We start from the raw sequence: 17,159 nt of genomic DNA, 5'->3' as shown, positions 1-17,159 counted from the left end.
CGTAAAGGCTCAGAGATTTTGAGTTCAATCCAACGTGATAGACCAAATTAAACAGTCCGCAAGGGAAACGATGTGGTGTTATTCCTTATCCACTCATACTTCCATCAATTTGGGCGAGGCCTTGGAAAATTAAAAGAGGTTATGAAATCTTAGCGATTTTGTAAGCCATCTTCCCTTTGTGGCCAGTACTTCCCAAACAGGAGTGAGCACAGGGCCATAACCCACCCTCGTTTGCAAGGCTCTCTGTTGTAACACACGACGCCTCTTACAGCGGCATTGGTTTGCACCAGTAATCTCCATTTTTCCACAAACATGAAGTATATTCTGCTGTGAATACAGGGGTTTAAAGTGGCTATGTATATGACATTCATATTTTGTAGAACCTCAAGAAATCTGGAGAAAGGAAAATTGCTTCAATTTGACATTTTTTCAGACTTATTCAAAAATACATGTTTTTGAAAATGATAATTTGTCTTTTTACTTGTAGGTAAAGGAGTGAGAGAAGTTAATGAAACAGTTACTAAAACTCCAGGTTTGTATACCAGAACAGTTCTAGATTTCAATCCAATAAGTGACTTGTTCTCTACTCTGCACAGTGAAACAAGTTTTAACACACAAATTTCCGATTCCATTAGTCCATGAAGGAGTTAATGTTTCAATTATGGAAAACACCAAGTTTATACTGTTTCCTCTTTCTTCTATAATGGTGGTTGGTCAAAGGAATAACAAGACTTGATTAGGAGGAACCCCTCTGGCCTTCTCACACGCCATCTCGTGCAGAGGGGCTCAGCATTTTGTGGGCAGAACTGGACGTAAAATGTTGACAACAGAATGTGATATAATGGAGAGCCTTATAAAGAGGGTTGCGATTCTTTCTTCTAAACAGGAAGCTAATAGAAATGAAGGCTTTTGACAGTATCGCCTGTCCCCTTGAGCAGTAAAAATGAGGAGCTCCATTTTTTTCCCCCAAGTATCTCCATCATTCAGGCATCCTCTGCCTCCTAAAATTTTCACTATTTGTTGTATGTGGTGTGTTGCTAAGTGCATGACACAGAAAATCGGAGAGATGAAGTCCCGTTTCCCAAAGAAGACGCTCATGACTCCAAATCAGCTGGCCTATTCTATCTGTTATAAATATAGAGACTATTTTAATAATTCAGTGTGTCCCCAAATTATACCTTAAGTCAACTTTTTTTAACAGAAATAGAAAACTTATAAATATATAAGGTCATTTCCCTAGTGTTTTCCTTATTCAGGTTTTAACACTGATTTCTTAGACAAGAAGGTCTAAGCTGACCTCAACTGTGGAGACCATTTATGTAATCCTCCTGTTAAATCACAATGCTGTGTAACACACGTCTGTCTCAGACGAGGGCAAATGTCCCAACGTGATGAAAGGACTTTTTCAAATGTACACCATGAAGGATAAAAGCTACTTCTGAAAATCGTTATGAATGATTCTATTCCAATGTCAAGTTCAAGTCAAATACAGAAATCAGTACTCTTTATCCAGGAACATGGTCTTCAGGGGAAGGAAACAATCTGTTGTGGTGGTGGTGTGTTTGTTCTGTTTTTGTTTGCCTATTTTTTGTTAAAGATACGGACACACTCACATACTTTATGTTGAAGGCACATCCATTCTCATCAGTGCCCCTCTTCTCATTCCCTCAGGAGGGTCTTGCTAATGGAGTGTGGTTCTTTGTGGAGGTCATGCAGCCTAACACGTGTCCACATCTGATGTGGTGTTACACTGCAAACCAGAAGGGCCCTGAAGGACCATCTTTGCCACGTTGCCCATGGCCTTATTTGGATACAAACAAGCTGCCTCTGGGATGCTGGTTGTCCCTTACTCTTCCCAGTCAGGCATGACCCACCCAACTGACACACCAGCCAAGACTCTCACCTCAGGGACAGGTTGAACAAGTACATTAATAGCTTCCTCTGAGAGGGCATGTTCTACTTAGGGGAAACAATCTTGACCTTATTCTAAAGGGTATTAATTTTGGTAAAGGAAAAGAAAGTCCTTGGGTTTGGCGTTTGAGCCTTGGCCCCTGGAGGGCCACTCGTGGATAGGTAGACATGTCCAACATCCCTTATTGATCATCAGATGTGTTAGATGTCTATGCTGATAATCATAGTTTCTAGCCTATTTAACTTCTCAAAGTGATCATTATTATAAGTTGAGTCTACTGAGAGCCACAGGAAGGGATGACACACTCTTCTTCTTGCACGTGGCTATGGTAGGTTTCATGGATGGAGCTGGTCTGGGAAGACAGGGAAATGGTCCTGAAGAGGGGCCCGTGAACATAGGCCCAGTCTTTCCTTATGTACATGACATTTGACAACAGTAGCTCTGACTTCTTAGCGACCTAGGAGCGTTTTTCATAAGCTTGGAAGAGTGTGGGTGAGTGGGTTGGGCTCTCCTTGTGAGGTAAAGATCTCTGGATCCAGAGAAGCCCTGTCTTCATAAACTGAGCTGATGTCCTCTGCTGGCACTTTCAGTGCAATTTTCTGGGGCCAGGGACTCCTGGCAAATGGTACAGGGCAGCTCTCTGAGCCTTCTAAGCTTCCAGAGAGTCCATCTGGACGTTAAAGAAATATCACTACGGGCTCAGCCACCATGTGCTCATTATGGCCCAGTAACCCACCCTCCTGGAGGGAGTACTGATTCACCCCACCCTCTGGCCCGGCAGGTCCACTCAGACAGGAGAGCTTTGACATCTAAAGTATTCCTCCAACAAATCAACGAACACATAAGAACATGCATCTCACAAACATCCCCCTTCTCATTTCATTTCCATCCCACTTACACTGTGAAGGGCCCTGGACCGGCCGTGTCTGTCCTCATCACCATCCCGATCGGGATCGCTTACTTGACTCTTAGAATACCTCTGTGTTGTGAAAAAGATCTTGGCTTAATTTTTCCATGTGTGCTAACATTGCTCTGGTTTTTCTCCCCTCCAACAGTTCCTTCTGATGTATTTTTTATCAATTCCGTGTGGAAGGGATATTATGAATATTTAGGGAAGAGACAGCCCGCAACTCTAACGGTGGACTGGTTCAATGCCACGAGCAGCAAGGTGAACGCGACCTTCCTGGAGGCCTCTCAGGTGGAGCTGAAGTTGACAGGTAGGCCCTGGGGCATTGCCTTTTAGGAACTGCAGACTGTAGAACTGCAGACTTGACCCTCTCACCCGGGAGGGGGCTGACGTCGATCACATGCTCCTTAACAGTACATTGGCTTGGCACCAACTACATCTCCTGGGACCCTCTGGGTAATGGGTAGGTCAGTATTCTCCTCTCTGAAGATTACAAAACCAGTACAGAAAATCTCATTATTGCTCCAGATTATGCCTGTGACAGACTGAGTCAAAGGTGTGAGATTGATATCCAGATGTGCCTGTCTCCAAACTTCTTCTTACAGTTTCCTTTTCTTCAACTCACATGCTCCTCAGGAGACTTTTTTTTTTCTTTTTTCTTTTCTTTTTTTTTAATTTTTTTTTTGGGGGGGTCATCCCACTGTTAGTAAAATAGCAACAGTTTTGGTTCAGATGCCAGACACCATCTTGCGTACTTACATACATTATCTTCCTCAGTCCTACCTCAAGCCCATGATATGGGCATTTGTATCAGTCATGTTCTTTACTGATAACAGGGCGACGAGAGACAGAGAGAGACCCAGGAAACGCTAGTGGCCTTCCTAAGGGGACACGGTAGACAGGCCATCTGAACTCAGCAATGCGAATTTCAGAAATCTGAATCTTGAGTCAATACTCTTAACCACTAAGATGCCTATCACATTTATGACTACACTGAATGTCTTTTTTAAAATATTTTCATTTATGTCACTTTTATAACCATGTATCCTTTTGTATACGAGGGCTGGGCTTTTTCCTGAGTTACCCACCAGGCGGCCCTGGGTCTGAATTCCAAGAGGCCCTGGGTGGCCCCTACTCTTGCTCACCAATGGACAGACTCAGGCTTAACCTTTAGAAAGAATGATGGTGGGTCAGCTTCCCCCATTCTTCTCTGAAACGAACCCAGATCCTCCTTGAACCTTGAACCTGTCTTCTCCGCAGAGAGGACATTCAGGAGTGTTATTATCCATTTAATGCTTGCCTGTTTGTTTCCTGATTTATCTATTTCCTCCCGTGGGTGGGCAGCACTCTGGCTGCTGGCACACCCTCCCCGCCCCCTGGGCCACACTGTGACCTCTCCTCTCTGGGCAACATTCTTAAGCTCTCCCTCCAGCTGCCTCACAGATGGCTGGAGCTGTGACCCTCGAGTCCCTCCAGCCCAGAGTCAGCCGGTGACACAAGCACGCCCAACACACTTTGTCCACCGCGCTGTTCATTTCATTTCAGGGCTGCAACTCATCTGCAGAAGTAGCAAGATTTACACTTATGGTCTTAGTCTCTTTGTCCTCAAAAATGAGTGCAATATGAATTTAAAATGCTGGATTAAAAAAATAATAACATAAATGAATACGAGTATTACCATGATTTCTGTGATGGAGATGTTGAGTTTAATGAAATGGGTTGTTCCCATCCAAACTAGGAAAAGCCTTAAACAGGAAATGCTTTTGAAGAAAACAGAGGGACTAAAGTGACAATGTAAGAATAAAAGTAATAATGTCTGTTATTATTATTATTATTTTTTTTTTTTGGTAGGCGTTTATAAGAAAGAAGAGGCACACTTACTTCTGAAAGCTTTTCAAATTAAAGGCCCTGCAGATATTTTTGTAAGCAAGTTTGAAAATGACAACTGGGGACTAGCTGGTTATGTAAGTACTCTCTGTGGGGACTGTCACTCAGCAAGGGGGGCTGACCTTTGCTGTCTGTGCAGGGTGGAAAAGGACGCCAGCAGGGGATTGCTGATGGGAGCCAGGTGGCATCTGTCCCTTAAAAACACATTGTTCCCTCTGCTTCGCAAACATCATGGTCCTTTTACCCCTTTGTTTTAAGAAGGAAGAAACCTAGTTTCTGGAATGACAAACAAATGAGTAGTTACCGCTGGGGACAGAACAAGAGCTTAGATCCACGTCCTGTGCTTAACAGCACATTCCAGCAGGAGCCTGAACCCAACCACCGGGTAACCACTCCAAAAGCCCAAATAAAATCTCATTCCTAGATATGGAGACTTCCCAGGACTCACTGAGATCCTTCTCCGCAAGGCAACCGTGGTGTGTGTTCTAACATGTTATCTAATGCAAGAGCATACGGCCTCACGTGGTGTTCACCGGCCAAGAGCTGGGTCACAAAGTGATTTTGATGTCATCTGGGTTATATTCATGTAACAGTCCCCTGCACAAAGGATGGTTAACCTATGAATATGTTGTAAATGTTACTATTTCTAGGTAAAAATGAGATACTGAGAATGTAGATGTGAGTTGAAGTTCACGTAGGTCTTTTCCAGTTTTAACTGCTCCAGTACCCCTGGAAGGCAGGACCGAGGACAGGAATATCTAACTGTAGTATCTTGCCGTGAGAGATACAGCTGCTGGGCCGTCGAGGAGCGTGCCATTAATCCTTGCCATATGTTGTTTTCTTCCTTTTCATTCATATCAGGTTTCATCAGGACTGGAAAGAGGGGGATTTACTTTTCAAGGTGATATTCATGGAAAAGACTTTGGAAGATTCAAGCTCGAAAGACAAGGTAACTGCTCTTAACGTTCTGTGTTTGAAATCAACCGTCATTTGGTCTTCCCACGCCGGGGCTGGAAAGTAACGGGAAGGCACATGGACAGATAGCAGGAGGGGCGAGCGGACTTTACAGGGGAAGGAGAAATAAGTGCTATGAACAGCACAACCGAGCAACACCGGTCTGGAAACAAGAGGCCACATGTGGAATAAATACACTTACCCTAGAAAGAGAGAGTAAAAATGTGGGGAAAACAAGGCAAAGATGAAACTCAGTTAAAGAATTAAGCCAACAACGTTGCCCTGAGAAAATTATCAGAGGAATTAGGAGTGTCCAACAAACGACAAAACAATCTTTAACTTCAAAAAAAATCCACATTGTGGCAACTAAGATTTTCCATTTTTCATTATTAGAATGTAAACTTTTTAAGCAGTTATTCTCAGGAACAGTAGAAATGGCCACTGGGGTGCTCCATTTTGGAGGGATGTCTGAGTAGATATGGGTGATTTGATGATACCTGTCACCCAGCACGTCTGCCTTTGGATTTCAACCAGATGAATGTGAAAATTGATCGTGCATCTCACACATCTATCATCAAAGAGTTGCTTAAGTACATAATTTGACACAACATGTCCCATTAAATAGGGAGCTAAATTTAATTCAGTATTTTTCATTAAGAGGTGAGGACTATGTATTGACATGCAGAGATATCCATGACCTCTACAGGAGAAAAAAAAGTTTACCATAGATAGACAGACGGGTCCTCCCTCCTACCTTTTTCTACAACTTCATTTTTACCTTAGTCCTTGAAGAGAGCAATATGTGAAGAGAAATCGCTAGATGAGAATCCTATGTCATCCACCAGATAGTTTTGTAATGTAGGATGGCTTGCAATCTTCTCAGGCCTACTTCTTCAGCTGACATCCCAGTAGGGAAGTCAGTTCTGCCTTGTCAGACGGTGCGAGCCTTTGCTTTGTGCCGTCTGGACTTCTTCCCTCACGGAAGTCACTGCTGTCATCACTGCTGATAGGGATGAGAAAATGCCTTTCTGTAGGGAGATTAGCACATGTCTCTCTGACCAGTATAGACTGCTTTACTTGTATGCACATACAGGCTTTGATACCTGAGCTGCCTTTCAGAGGCATGTGAGTGTAATATCCTGTGACGGTTGTCATCGGTTGCTCATCTTGTAAGACTTTTATCATGATATGGAGCAATCCCAAAGGAAAGGCATACCGGCCTGTATATTACTATGTATAAAAAAACATGTGACGTGATGAGTACTGGGTGTCATAGGCAACTGATGAATCATTAAATACCACATCTGAAACTAACGATGCACTTTATGTTGGCTAATTGGATTTAAACTTACAAAACAATAAAAAATAAATAAAAAATTTAAAAAAAAATTCTTGACCGAAAAAGAATAATCGTAAAATACTCGAATTCCACCATTCCAAATGCAGTGCTTCTAAGTAAAGAGCTTTAAATCATAAGTCAGCCATGGTGGGTACAGCACTTTAAACTGGGTTACGTTATTTTGAGGCAATGAAATAGAATAAATGCACTGGACCAACACTAATGACGAGTAAAATTTTCTCTTGCTCGGAGCCAAATCCCTGCAGTTCTCTGTCCTCCTTTCTCCCTGGGCACACGCTCTAGTAATTCTGCAGAAGGACACCCCGGTGAGCTGTACGAGGTACCCCGTGGCTGTCTGGGTTCACTCGTCCGAGGAGGCTGGGCTCACTCTCACTGTGCTTTCACAGACACCCTTGCCTGACACCCTTTCTTCCTAATCTCACGAAACAACGGCTTGCTTTAACAAGTAATCTTTATTCCCATGTGATGAGGAGTTTGTTGTCAGGAAAAGCAGTTTGCCTCATGGATAATTTGAATCCCAAGCAAGTCTGCCCTTCAGCTAATTAGAAAAGTTGACGTTTCCATATGCTTCGCCAGCGACCATTCATCTCAGTTTTGGCTAAACACTTTTTATGGATAAAAATAAACATCTTCATTGTCTTTAGTCAGTAGATAAATGGGAAGAAAGCGATTTTTAATAAGTGGATACCAACCCAATTTGGGTGTAAAGGACACTCTACAGCAAAAACGGGTGTAAGAAACCAAACGATAGGCTGGTTTCCCCGTGGACACTGAATTGTCCGACCCCAACTCCAGGTGTACACACGCACACAGAATGGAAGAAAAGCAGTGCAAAGTATGCATCTGATAAGGGACTTGTATCCAGAACATATAAAGGGCTCATCTGGTTCAATAACACAGACACAAATAACCTAACTAAAAAATTGGCAAAGGATTTGAGTTGACATGTCTCCAAACACCTACAAATGATCAATAAACACGTGAAAAGATACTCAACATAACGAGTCATTCGGGGAACATAAATGAAACCACACTGAGAGGCCCTCCCCCCGCCACGAGCACCAGAAGCCAATGCGCAGACAAACAAGCGTGGCCAGAGTGCGGAGAGATTAGGTCCTTGTACCTCACGGATGGCGTGCACCAGTGGTCCAGCCGCAGTGGGAAACAGTCTTGGCTGCTTGTCAAACAGTTAATCATGGAAATACCATGCGGTGCCGCCACTCCACTCCATGTACAGCCAACAGAACACGTGTGAGAACATGTTCACACGCAAATGTGGACACAAGGCGCATAGCAGTGTTATTCCTAGTAGCCCACACAGGGGAACCACCCAGATGCCCATCAGCTGACGAGCAGGTGAAGAGAACACGGTATGTCTGTACAGCCTGATGTTCTCTTAAAGACCTTCTACTGGTAGGAGGAACCACTCACAGAGAAAACCCCACATACTGTATGATTCCATTTATGTGAAGAAAAAGGCAGATCTCCAGAGACAGCAGCTCAATGATTGCTCGGAGCTGGAGGTGGGAGGGTGAGGAATGCCTTCCAAGGGACACTGGGTTTCTTTTAAGGGGACTGGCGGTGTTCTCGAATTAAACCATAGTGATCGTTGTAACACTGTGTGAATAGACCAAAAATTTTGGAATGTACATATGCCTTATTATTATTATTTTTATGTATGTTTTTATTTATCATTGAGGTAGAATTGACACACAATGTTACATTAGTTTCAGGTGCACACCACAGTGTTTCCACAAGCTTGTTCATTACTCGGTGCTCACCACAATAAATGTAGCCACAAGACAACATTATTACAATATTAGTCACAATATTCTCCATGCTCTGCTTTTCATGCTGTGACTTATTTGTTTTATAACTGGAGGTTTGTGCCTCTTACTCCCCTTTGTCTGCTTCCGCCATCCCCCAGCCACCTCCCTTCTGGCAGCCGTGGTTGTTCTCAATTTAAGGGTCTGTTTGCTTTCCGTTTGTTTTAGGCTGCACGTGGAAGTAAAATCATCTGGCATTTGTCTTTCTCCGTCTGACTTATTTCACTTGGCATCATACCCTCTGGGTCCACCCGTGCTGTCACAAATGGCAACAACTTCTTTTTTATAACCAAGTAATATTCCACACTGTGTGTCTGTACACGTTCATGTACATACACACACACACACACAGAGTCACATTCTCTTTGTGCACCAATAGATTTATGTATATCTTCGGTGAATTATCAACAGTCTATGAATTTCTTTCATTAATGATGTTAAAAAAACCTGAGTGGACTAGCTTAAAACAGAGGAAGAGATGCCCACCTTCATTCCTAAGCACAGAAATGTCAGTGAGAAAGTAAGGACATGCTGTGTGTGACTTGTGGGAGCAGCAATAGTAGTGAGAGTGTGAAGAGAAGGCCCAAGGGAGGAGAGGGAAGGGGAGAGCACGTTGGACATTCTATCATTGTTCAGGTGTTTTCATGCTAGCCTCATAACATAACGGTTGAAGTGAGGTCAGAGCACAGCTTTAGGGGGTACAGGGTAACAACATGGCAGTTACAGATTCTTTTAAGCAATGGCTCTACTTGGTAGAATTTATCCTGTATGTTTCAACTCCTACGGATGTATCACTCTAGGGAAAAAAAAAAAAAAAAGATTTCATTGCAGCATTAGAAAAATATTAGAAATGGCTTAAATGTCCTTCAAAGGTAGACTGACTGAAAAAAATTCTGGCATTTCCCATTAATAAAACACTATACATCTGAAAAAATAAATCTAATTCATATGTACTGAGAAAAATTTCAAAGATATATGGTTAAGCTTAAAAAGCCAAATACAAAAAAAAATGTATCTAGTGTTCTTATTTTTTAGGGAAGGGAAACAAACATATATATTAATAGCACATTGCTGGAAGGACATCAAAAAATAGTTAACCTTAAGAGGAAGACTAGCATAAAGGGCAAAGAGTGGCCCTTTATGTCCATTGTCCTTTATGTTCTTTCTGTTTATATCTTTTTATGCTGTTTTAATTAATATCATGTGCATGTATTACCCTTTAGATTATGGAAGCAGGGGTGGACCACTGACATTAACAGCAACTCCGAACGGCACAATAATTCCAGAGTAGAAGGACGCTTCGCTGTACAGTTTCAAAGACCTTCTTTTATAGCTGTGTTTGATGCACAGTCTCTTGTGGGATATCCATTTATTGATGAGAAGTCTGATACCCATGATGGTGAAAAATAGTCTTGTCTGCAGATAACAATAGTCACTTTGGTTCATGTAAGCAGATCACACGTTTATGAGAAGGAGGCAGAGAGATTCACGGAATGCCAGCAGCCTAAGAACGCCGGGAGGTAGCTTCTCAGAAACCGTTGGGGGCTCAAGTACCGTAAGCCCCATTTTCTACTTGACAGGCTCCGAGTGAGCAGCTCCTGTGTCCGGAGTCCTCTTGTAGGCGCTGGGGATTCAAGCGGAAAGTGAGTCCCAGGCTCCCCAGTACACATATGGGAGCTTCTGTTCTAGAACACACGGGTCCCTGTGAACTTGGGCTGCGTGCCAGGCAGTGGAGGTGTCCTGACACTTAAATATCACAGGGCATTAGTAGACTTGCTGCCACCTGAGGGTATACCTCAGCTCCCTGTGCAGGATGGCCTCACCCTGGTCCCGGGACTCTGCCTGCTGCTGCTGGACCTGTCACCGGGGCACTCTGCGGTGTGCTCCAGGCTGTCCAGCACCACAGCCATGGCCTGGCTTCCTGGCCACCTCGGGTGCTCTTCCTCCGCCACCCTGACTAGGGCCCAGGGTACATCCAATGGGATATGAGATTTAGAGAGAACCAGTATCTGGTGGAAGAGGTTTCCCCCCCATAGCAGGTGGTAGGCACATCTGAGAGTGAAACATCACGTCTCATTCACAGGCGCTGAGAAGGCAGGAGCTCAGAGAAATACAGTTAAGATACACAGACCCAACATCAGTTATAAAATATATTAGAAATGCAGTATAAAGTACTAGACCCTAAGATGGCGGGAAGTAGCAGGTTCCCACATCTGTTGAATGACATCATAGTATTGTTATGTTTTCAAGGTGAACATGAGAATGTTTATGTAAAAACCTACTTAGATGTGTGTAATATTTGATTGTTTATTTACAATTATGGTTTGTGGGTAAAAAAAAAGAATGAAAACTTCTCTTTTACTGAACAGTCCGTAAATTCGGGATGGATACTTCCAAGCCAATCCCCGCTTACTTGGAGCAATCCTGCCGCATTCAGAGGGCCCCGGTCGTGATCCCTGACACACGCGCACTGAGTGAGCCCACGCGATTAAGCCACACACATTTCAAAATTGATCTTATGACTAAGCTCTTTAGAACAAACCTTTTAATTTGGCAATAGTTGTTTAATAAGTGTTTTCTAACTTGAATTTTCGAAGTTCGCATGTGTCTCCAGGTCGTGCATGCATCTGCTGCCGTGTAGATACGGATTATAGATTCACGACCATGTCCTCTCCATGCCCGCCGGGATGCTGACCTCTGCCTTCCGTTCTAAGGGCCCGAAGTCATGTTTATCCCGGTCCGAGTCCCGTGGGAGCCTGCCTGGTGACACTGAGCTGTGGTCTTCTCGCGCACGCTCAGCCGCAAGCGAATTTGCGGTCTCGCTCCAGTAAAGGAGGTCGCTCACCAAACTCCCATGCGGAGAACGAGATGCCGCGGGTGGAGAGACCCGGGGTGTGGACGCATCTCGGCGGCTTCTGTCGGGCGGACTCCGTCCGGGACAGGAGAAAAGGGCCGGCGCTTGCCCGTCTGCCTGTGGACGGCGCGCGGGGGCTTCCCTCGGCTTCGCGCACCTGCTCATACCTGCATCCCCAGGTCGCGCTGTGCGCCCCGCTTTGCCCCCTCGCAGTCCCCCTGCCCGACTCCTGCACAGCATCCCTGACGTCGTTAAGGAGTAGTTGTCTGCCCCGACCGTTAGCCCGATGTGACGGGCTTGCAGAAAGGGGCTGGGTTGGGGAGTCGCGACTCCTGCCGCAGAGCCGGACCCACTCATGAAGCCCGCGTGGGTGCGTGTAACTGTGGGTGCGGTGCCTGCAGCCGCCGCCTCCTCTTGTCTTCCAGATCCCCTGAACTCGGATCAAGACGCCCCGAATCAGCACCAGGGCACGAGCAGCGGGTCCGTGGCGGCCGCCATCCTCGTCCCGTTCTTCGCGCTCATTTTGTCGGGGTTTGCGTTTTACCTCTACAAACACAGGTACCCGCGGCGGGACCCTGCGTGGCGCGGGGCGGGGCGGGGCGCGCTGTCCCTGCGCGTCCGCAGCCCCCGCACCCCGCACCCCCTGCACCTCACATCCCGCACCCCGCACCCGCACCCGCACCCGCACCCCACACTCCCGCTGACGTTAAGGAGGCTCATGCGACACAGTGTCCCCGGCTTCGCTGGCCGCACATTTCTAGTGGCCTTTCCTTGGAGTTAATGTGGATGCCCCCCACCCCCGCCACCAAAAAAAAAAAAGCAAAACTAAATTGGGGAGGAATTATGAGTTCTTACACCTTTTGTCTTTATCTGGACCATATATGTCCTGGAAGACTATGACATATGCCAAAGTGTTACGAAATACCACCTAGAATAGTGGCAGTCCCTACGTATGATTAAAAAGAAAAGCCTCTATGATTCCTTAAAATAAGATTAAGGTATGTTAGAAGTGTCCAACGTTCATTTATATAATGCAGATATTTCTGTTTTTCTATTTAATCCCAGTTTAAAAGAAGAAAAACTGGTATAAGAATGTTTCAAATGAATCAGAGAATAGTTTTAAATATGTACTTTCTTATGCTTTTTAAAAATACGTAAGGTGGTAAGAATGTTACTTCAACATTATATTGCATAGCTGCCCGCGCACACGTCTTCCCGTTCTTGTGGTTAGTAATGTACTTACTTTAAAAAAAAAATGATGAAAGGAATCTCTGATGGTTCTTGATAAAATTATACTTTGGCCCATCCATATTGTTAATTATTACTTTTAGACAAAAACAATATTCTTTGCACACAGGTCTGGTGAGCTTAATTTCAAATTTCTCCTTGGAGCTAGCTGAAAATGTAGTTAAATACAAAAAAAGCTATCTCACCACGTTATCCAATAAAATACCATGCTTTGAAGTGTTTCTCTTCTTAAAGAAGTATAAATTACAAATATATCTTCTTTCACACGTTTCTCTAGGAAGCACTGTACCCTTACAGATACACATACAGTGGGAATGTATAATTCCAACAAATTCATTTTTGCTTTTTGGTGGTGGTGTTGCCAGCCCTGTTAATCCCTAGGGAAACGTGCGGTCCACTGAAGTTCTTTCTCCCCACATTTGACACATCCCCTGTCCATCAGGGAGTCTCTGGGAGCCTCCTGGAGTGTCCTCTGCCCAGACCTAGAGGCGGGTGTGGGACAGTGTCCCCAGCTGCCCGCGAGCTTTGCCTCGATGTGCCTCCCCATGAGGCAGACCTTTACATGAGACTCCGAGAAAGCTTTCCCCATCACGTCTCTGAGCGTTTCGGGAGATAACCCTACACAAGTGTATGTACATGTGTATGTGTATGTTCAACCTCAGATGCTTCCCCACGGCGTTCAGTACACGGAGCCTCTGCGACAGAGGTACCACTTACTTGTTTTGTGACTTTGATCCCTTCTTTGCATTTCCACGCCTGTGGGCTGGTGGGCGTTTATTCTCGGCCTGTCTCGCTCTCAACATGACTCCTCACCCAGGAGACTGTGCTGTGTCTAGAACACCACAGAAGGCTGTCTGACCTCATGGCTCTTGAGAGCCACTCAGCCCGGTGACTGCTGAGTCCGGAGGTTCCTGTAGTCCTCGGGTTCGGTGCCCTATGAGGAATTGGGGGATTTCTGCAGAAGCCGGCCATGCCTCATCACCTGGGCGTGTCAGGAATTCGTTTTCTTTTGAGTTGCTGCCATGTGCCCAGGGAACACACCAAGCTATGAGCTTTCCCTACACAGGCTCCTTACCCTCTACAGGTGTCAAGGTTCCCTCACCAGTTGGCTCTGCATTTCTCGAGCAAAGATCTTGTTCCCGCTCATTTCTGAGGCTCTCTCATTACTGTCTGCTTGGAATTGTTCCTTCAGTCAAGGCCAAGCTCCTGACTCAGGACTCCCACATACCTGCTCTGTACACATCTCCTTCTCCACGGTCCTGGGGTCCCCTCCAATTCTGTGGGGCTTCCCTGCAGTGCCGGGGGGTGACTCCTGACCTGGGAGATGACATGGGGTTTTAGCCAGCTTTCAACTGCACTAACGCTTGGCTGAAATTGTTTAAAATGCTGGAGCATTTTCAAGTTCAATGTCAAAGACCTTCCCAAGTCCTAGGGCAGTTGCAAACTGTTTTTCTGGGGACAGAAGCCTAATTCTCTGAAACTGACACAGTTTGAATTCTCTTTTTCTCAGTGAGCGTAATGTCAATTAAGAAAATCTGCTAGTAAGTCCCTGACACAGAAGCATCCTCAAATCCAGTACGCAGGGACATTTCTGCTGGTGTGGGCATTTACGTGAAAGTTCCGTTTTCACACCTGGCGTAGTCTTCTTGTATAGTTTCTCCTGGAAAAGGTTGAGGGGGAGGCAGACTAGATAAATAGCTTTACATCTTTTACCTTTAAAAATCCTCCAATCTCTAATCTTAGGTCACACACAAGCATTTCTTTTAATTAGAAAACGTAACCAATAGTTTGACAAAGAGTCCAATGCCATTTCTGTGACTTGGTCACTGGCTGTGTCGCGTCACAAAAGAGCTAGCGCTTGGTGAGCGTTACATGCAGCGAACCAAAGTCCGTTTCTCTTTTCCTTAATCTCAACGGTCCTGAAGGGTCGATGTCTTGACGGGCAGTCTTGCTTTTTTCTTGGAGTCACTTCCCCAAGGTCATGGAACTTAAAAGTGACAAATACCTAGTGCAACATCCCTGACTCTGGCTCCGATGATCCTTCCATTTTGCCAAGAGTATTACCAGGAATCCGACAATTCTTTGATTCTTAAAGAGCTTCAGTGTTTGAAGCCGCCTGCAACACCCCCAACAACAGACTCTAGAAAAGAATAATGGCCTAAACATGTGGAGAGGGGCCCCTTCCCCATCACTGTGTGCCCTCGTGTGTGTATCCCTGCTGAGTTGGGAGGGACGCGGTGCCCCGAGACCCCGCCGCTGTGCCTGTGTTCTTAAAGTCTGGGTGCTAACCGTGTGTTCCTTCTTTTCCCCTTAGAACGAGACCAAAAGTTCAATACAATGGCTACGCGGGACACGAGAATAGCAATGGACAAGCTTCCTTTGAAAACCCCATGTATGATACAAACTTAAAACCCACAGAAGCCAAGGCTGTGCGGTTTGACACGACTCTGAACACAGTGTGTACGGTGGTATAGCCCTCAGTGCCCCGTTAGGACCGATTCATAGCCATACCTCTGATGGACGAGCAGCAAGTCCTCTGGTGCCATATACCACCTTCCCCTCCTCCTCTCGGCTTCGCTGCGCTGATCGTACCCATCCTGCGCCGGCGTCCACGCAGCGGGAGCCTGCAGTCACGTGCCAGAGTCTTCTGGATCGGACGGCGCCGTCACCCGCATCCCGGCCGGCTCGCTGCATCTGCCTGGGGTCACGGCGCGCTCAAGGAAGCCTGCCGGGTCACGCCGACAGCTTGGCACTCGAGGCCTCGGACTGCCGTTTCTGTGTGGCTGGGATGCCTTTCAGTGCAATCTTCCGGGCACGTGGATTCGTCCTTTGGGTGCGGTGACAAAATGGCAGCACCACAATATACCACAATACGTTGTTCTGGTCTTTTGTTTTTGTTTTTGTTTTTTCTTTTCTTTTTTTTTTTTTTCTTTAAACCCCCATGAATATCAATACTCTGGAAAAAAAAATAAGCTCTCTTGAAGAAGGCACCTTTCTGGCAGACGCACACACCTGCAAATGCTTCACTCTGTCCTGCCCAAGACCCCACACGCTTTGAGGACTCACGGCTCCCTTCAGTGTCCTTTCCCAGGGCCATTGGCAAACTCCCCAGTCAGCTGTTCTATTGCAGAATTTTTGATGCACAATTTTTTGCACTAGTGTGTTATGAATGACTGAGTAAGATTCAGAAAAAAAATAAACTATTTACACAGGGTTTATACACACTATCCATTGTATATAAGCATCTTCTCACGTGGTCCAGCTACACATCTACCACCCGGCCAGTTAGAGAGAGGAAGTACCCCAGACACGGCGCAGGTTTTAAAGGGAAATGTGGTCTTGGAGAAATTTATTCTGTTCTGCTTCCTTTAGCTACATATGTGTGTTGAATTCATTGAAGATGTCGAGGGAAAAAAAAAAAAAGAGGGGCCTTTTTATGTTTCATTTCCCACACACGTTCTGCCTTTGGCATTGCCCGTGAGCACCGGGGTGGGGGCACGGGATGGCAGGGCGGTTGTGGCGTGTGTCTCTGCCATGTACACACATCCATAGCACCTTAATTCGGAAGCTCATGAACTCGTGGGGTTCAGCTCACCGTCGTCCTCCCCGTGCGCCGTGGTTCGCCGCCCGCAGCCATGGCGTTGAACGATGGCACAGCTCGTGGTCAGCGGGGCCTGTCCGGACCGCCATCCCATGTGTCTCTGTGCAGGCGAGGGAGGATGGCACACACTCCTCTGTCCTGATGACACGTGTCATACCTCGCTTGGTCTTCTGTTTCATGTGAACGCCAGACGCCAAGGCCATCTGGGGAGTGTTCACCTCTCAAGTGCGTTCGACGTGCGACACGAGGCTCGCTGTGGGTCAGGAAGGGGCAACCCACGGTGCGGGTGAGATCCACGGATGAAGCAGAAGGCGCGGGGACGGGCATGTGGCTGTAACAGAATCCACGTGAAGATCGTGTTTATTTTTATTTAAAATGGTTTGATAAAAGCATTTTGAGAAGATGTTGCTTATTTTATGATTTGGGTGTAACTTACCGGCTTCACGCGCTGAAACGTTTCCCTCCTCCCCTTCCACATCCATAGGCGGTTTCATTCTCATCATCGTAGTGGACACACGTCCTGGCTTTAGGACGGATGGAGCCGTTGCTCTGTTGAACACTTAAATGCAGGACTTCACAGGTGACAAATGGGGGGGGGAGACACAAAAAC

The 17,159-nt window shown here is 45.8% G+C and overlaps 1 protein-coding gene across 1 annotated transcript in view; it reads left to right on the top strand.

Annotated features, from left to right (window-relative positions):
- Window positions 1-15,496, top strand: part of CSMD1 (CUB and Sushi multiple domains 1) — a 1,958,110-nt gene extending 1,942,614 nt beyond the window's left edge. The window contains exons 65-70 of the mRNA XM_032869815.1: window positions 488-532; window positions 2,968-3,129; window positions 4,671-4,783; window positions 5,568-5,655; window positions 12,126-12,258; window positions 15,263-15,496. Coding sequence (XP_032725706.1) covers window positions 488-532; window positions 2,968-3,129; window positions 4,671-4,783; window positions 5,568-5,655; window positions 12,126-12,258; window positions 15,263-15,422 — 701 coding nt within the window. The 3' untranslated portion in view covers window positions 15,423-15,496. The remainder of the gene's footprint in view (window positions 1-487; window positions 533-2,967; window positions 3,130-4,670; window positions 4,784-5,567; window positions 5,656-12,125; window positions 12,259-15,262) is intronic.
- Window positions 15,497-17,159: the final 1,663 nt, after the last annotated feature.

Source organism: Lontra canadensis, unplaced genomic scaffold, assembly GCF_010015895.1.
Source record: "Lontra canadensis isolate GAN:19392208 unplaced genomic scaffold, GSC_riverotter_1.0 scaffold39, whole genome shotgun sequence".
Taxonomy (NCBI): Eukaryota; Metazoa; Chordata; class Mammalia; order Carnivora; family Mustelidae; genus Lontra; species Lontra canadensis.
The sequence above is the reverse complement of the archived record's forward strand: the minus strand, read 5'-3'. Positions and strand labels throughout refer to the sequence as shown.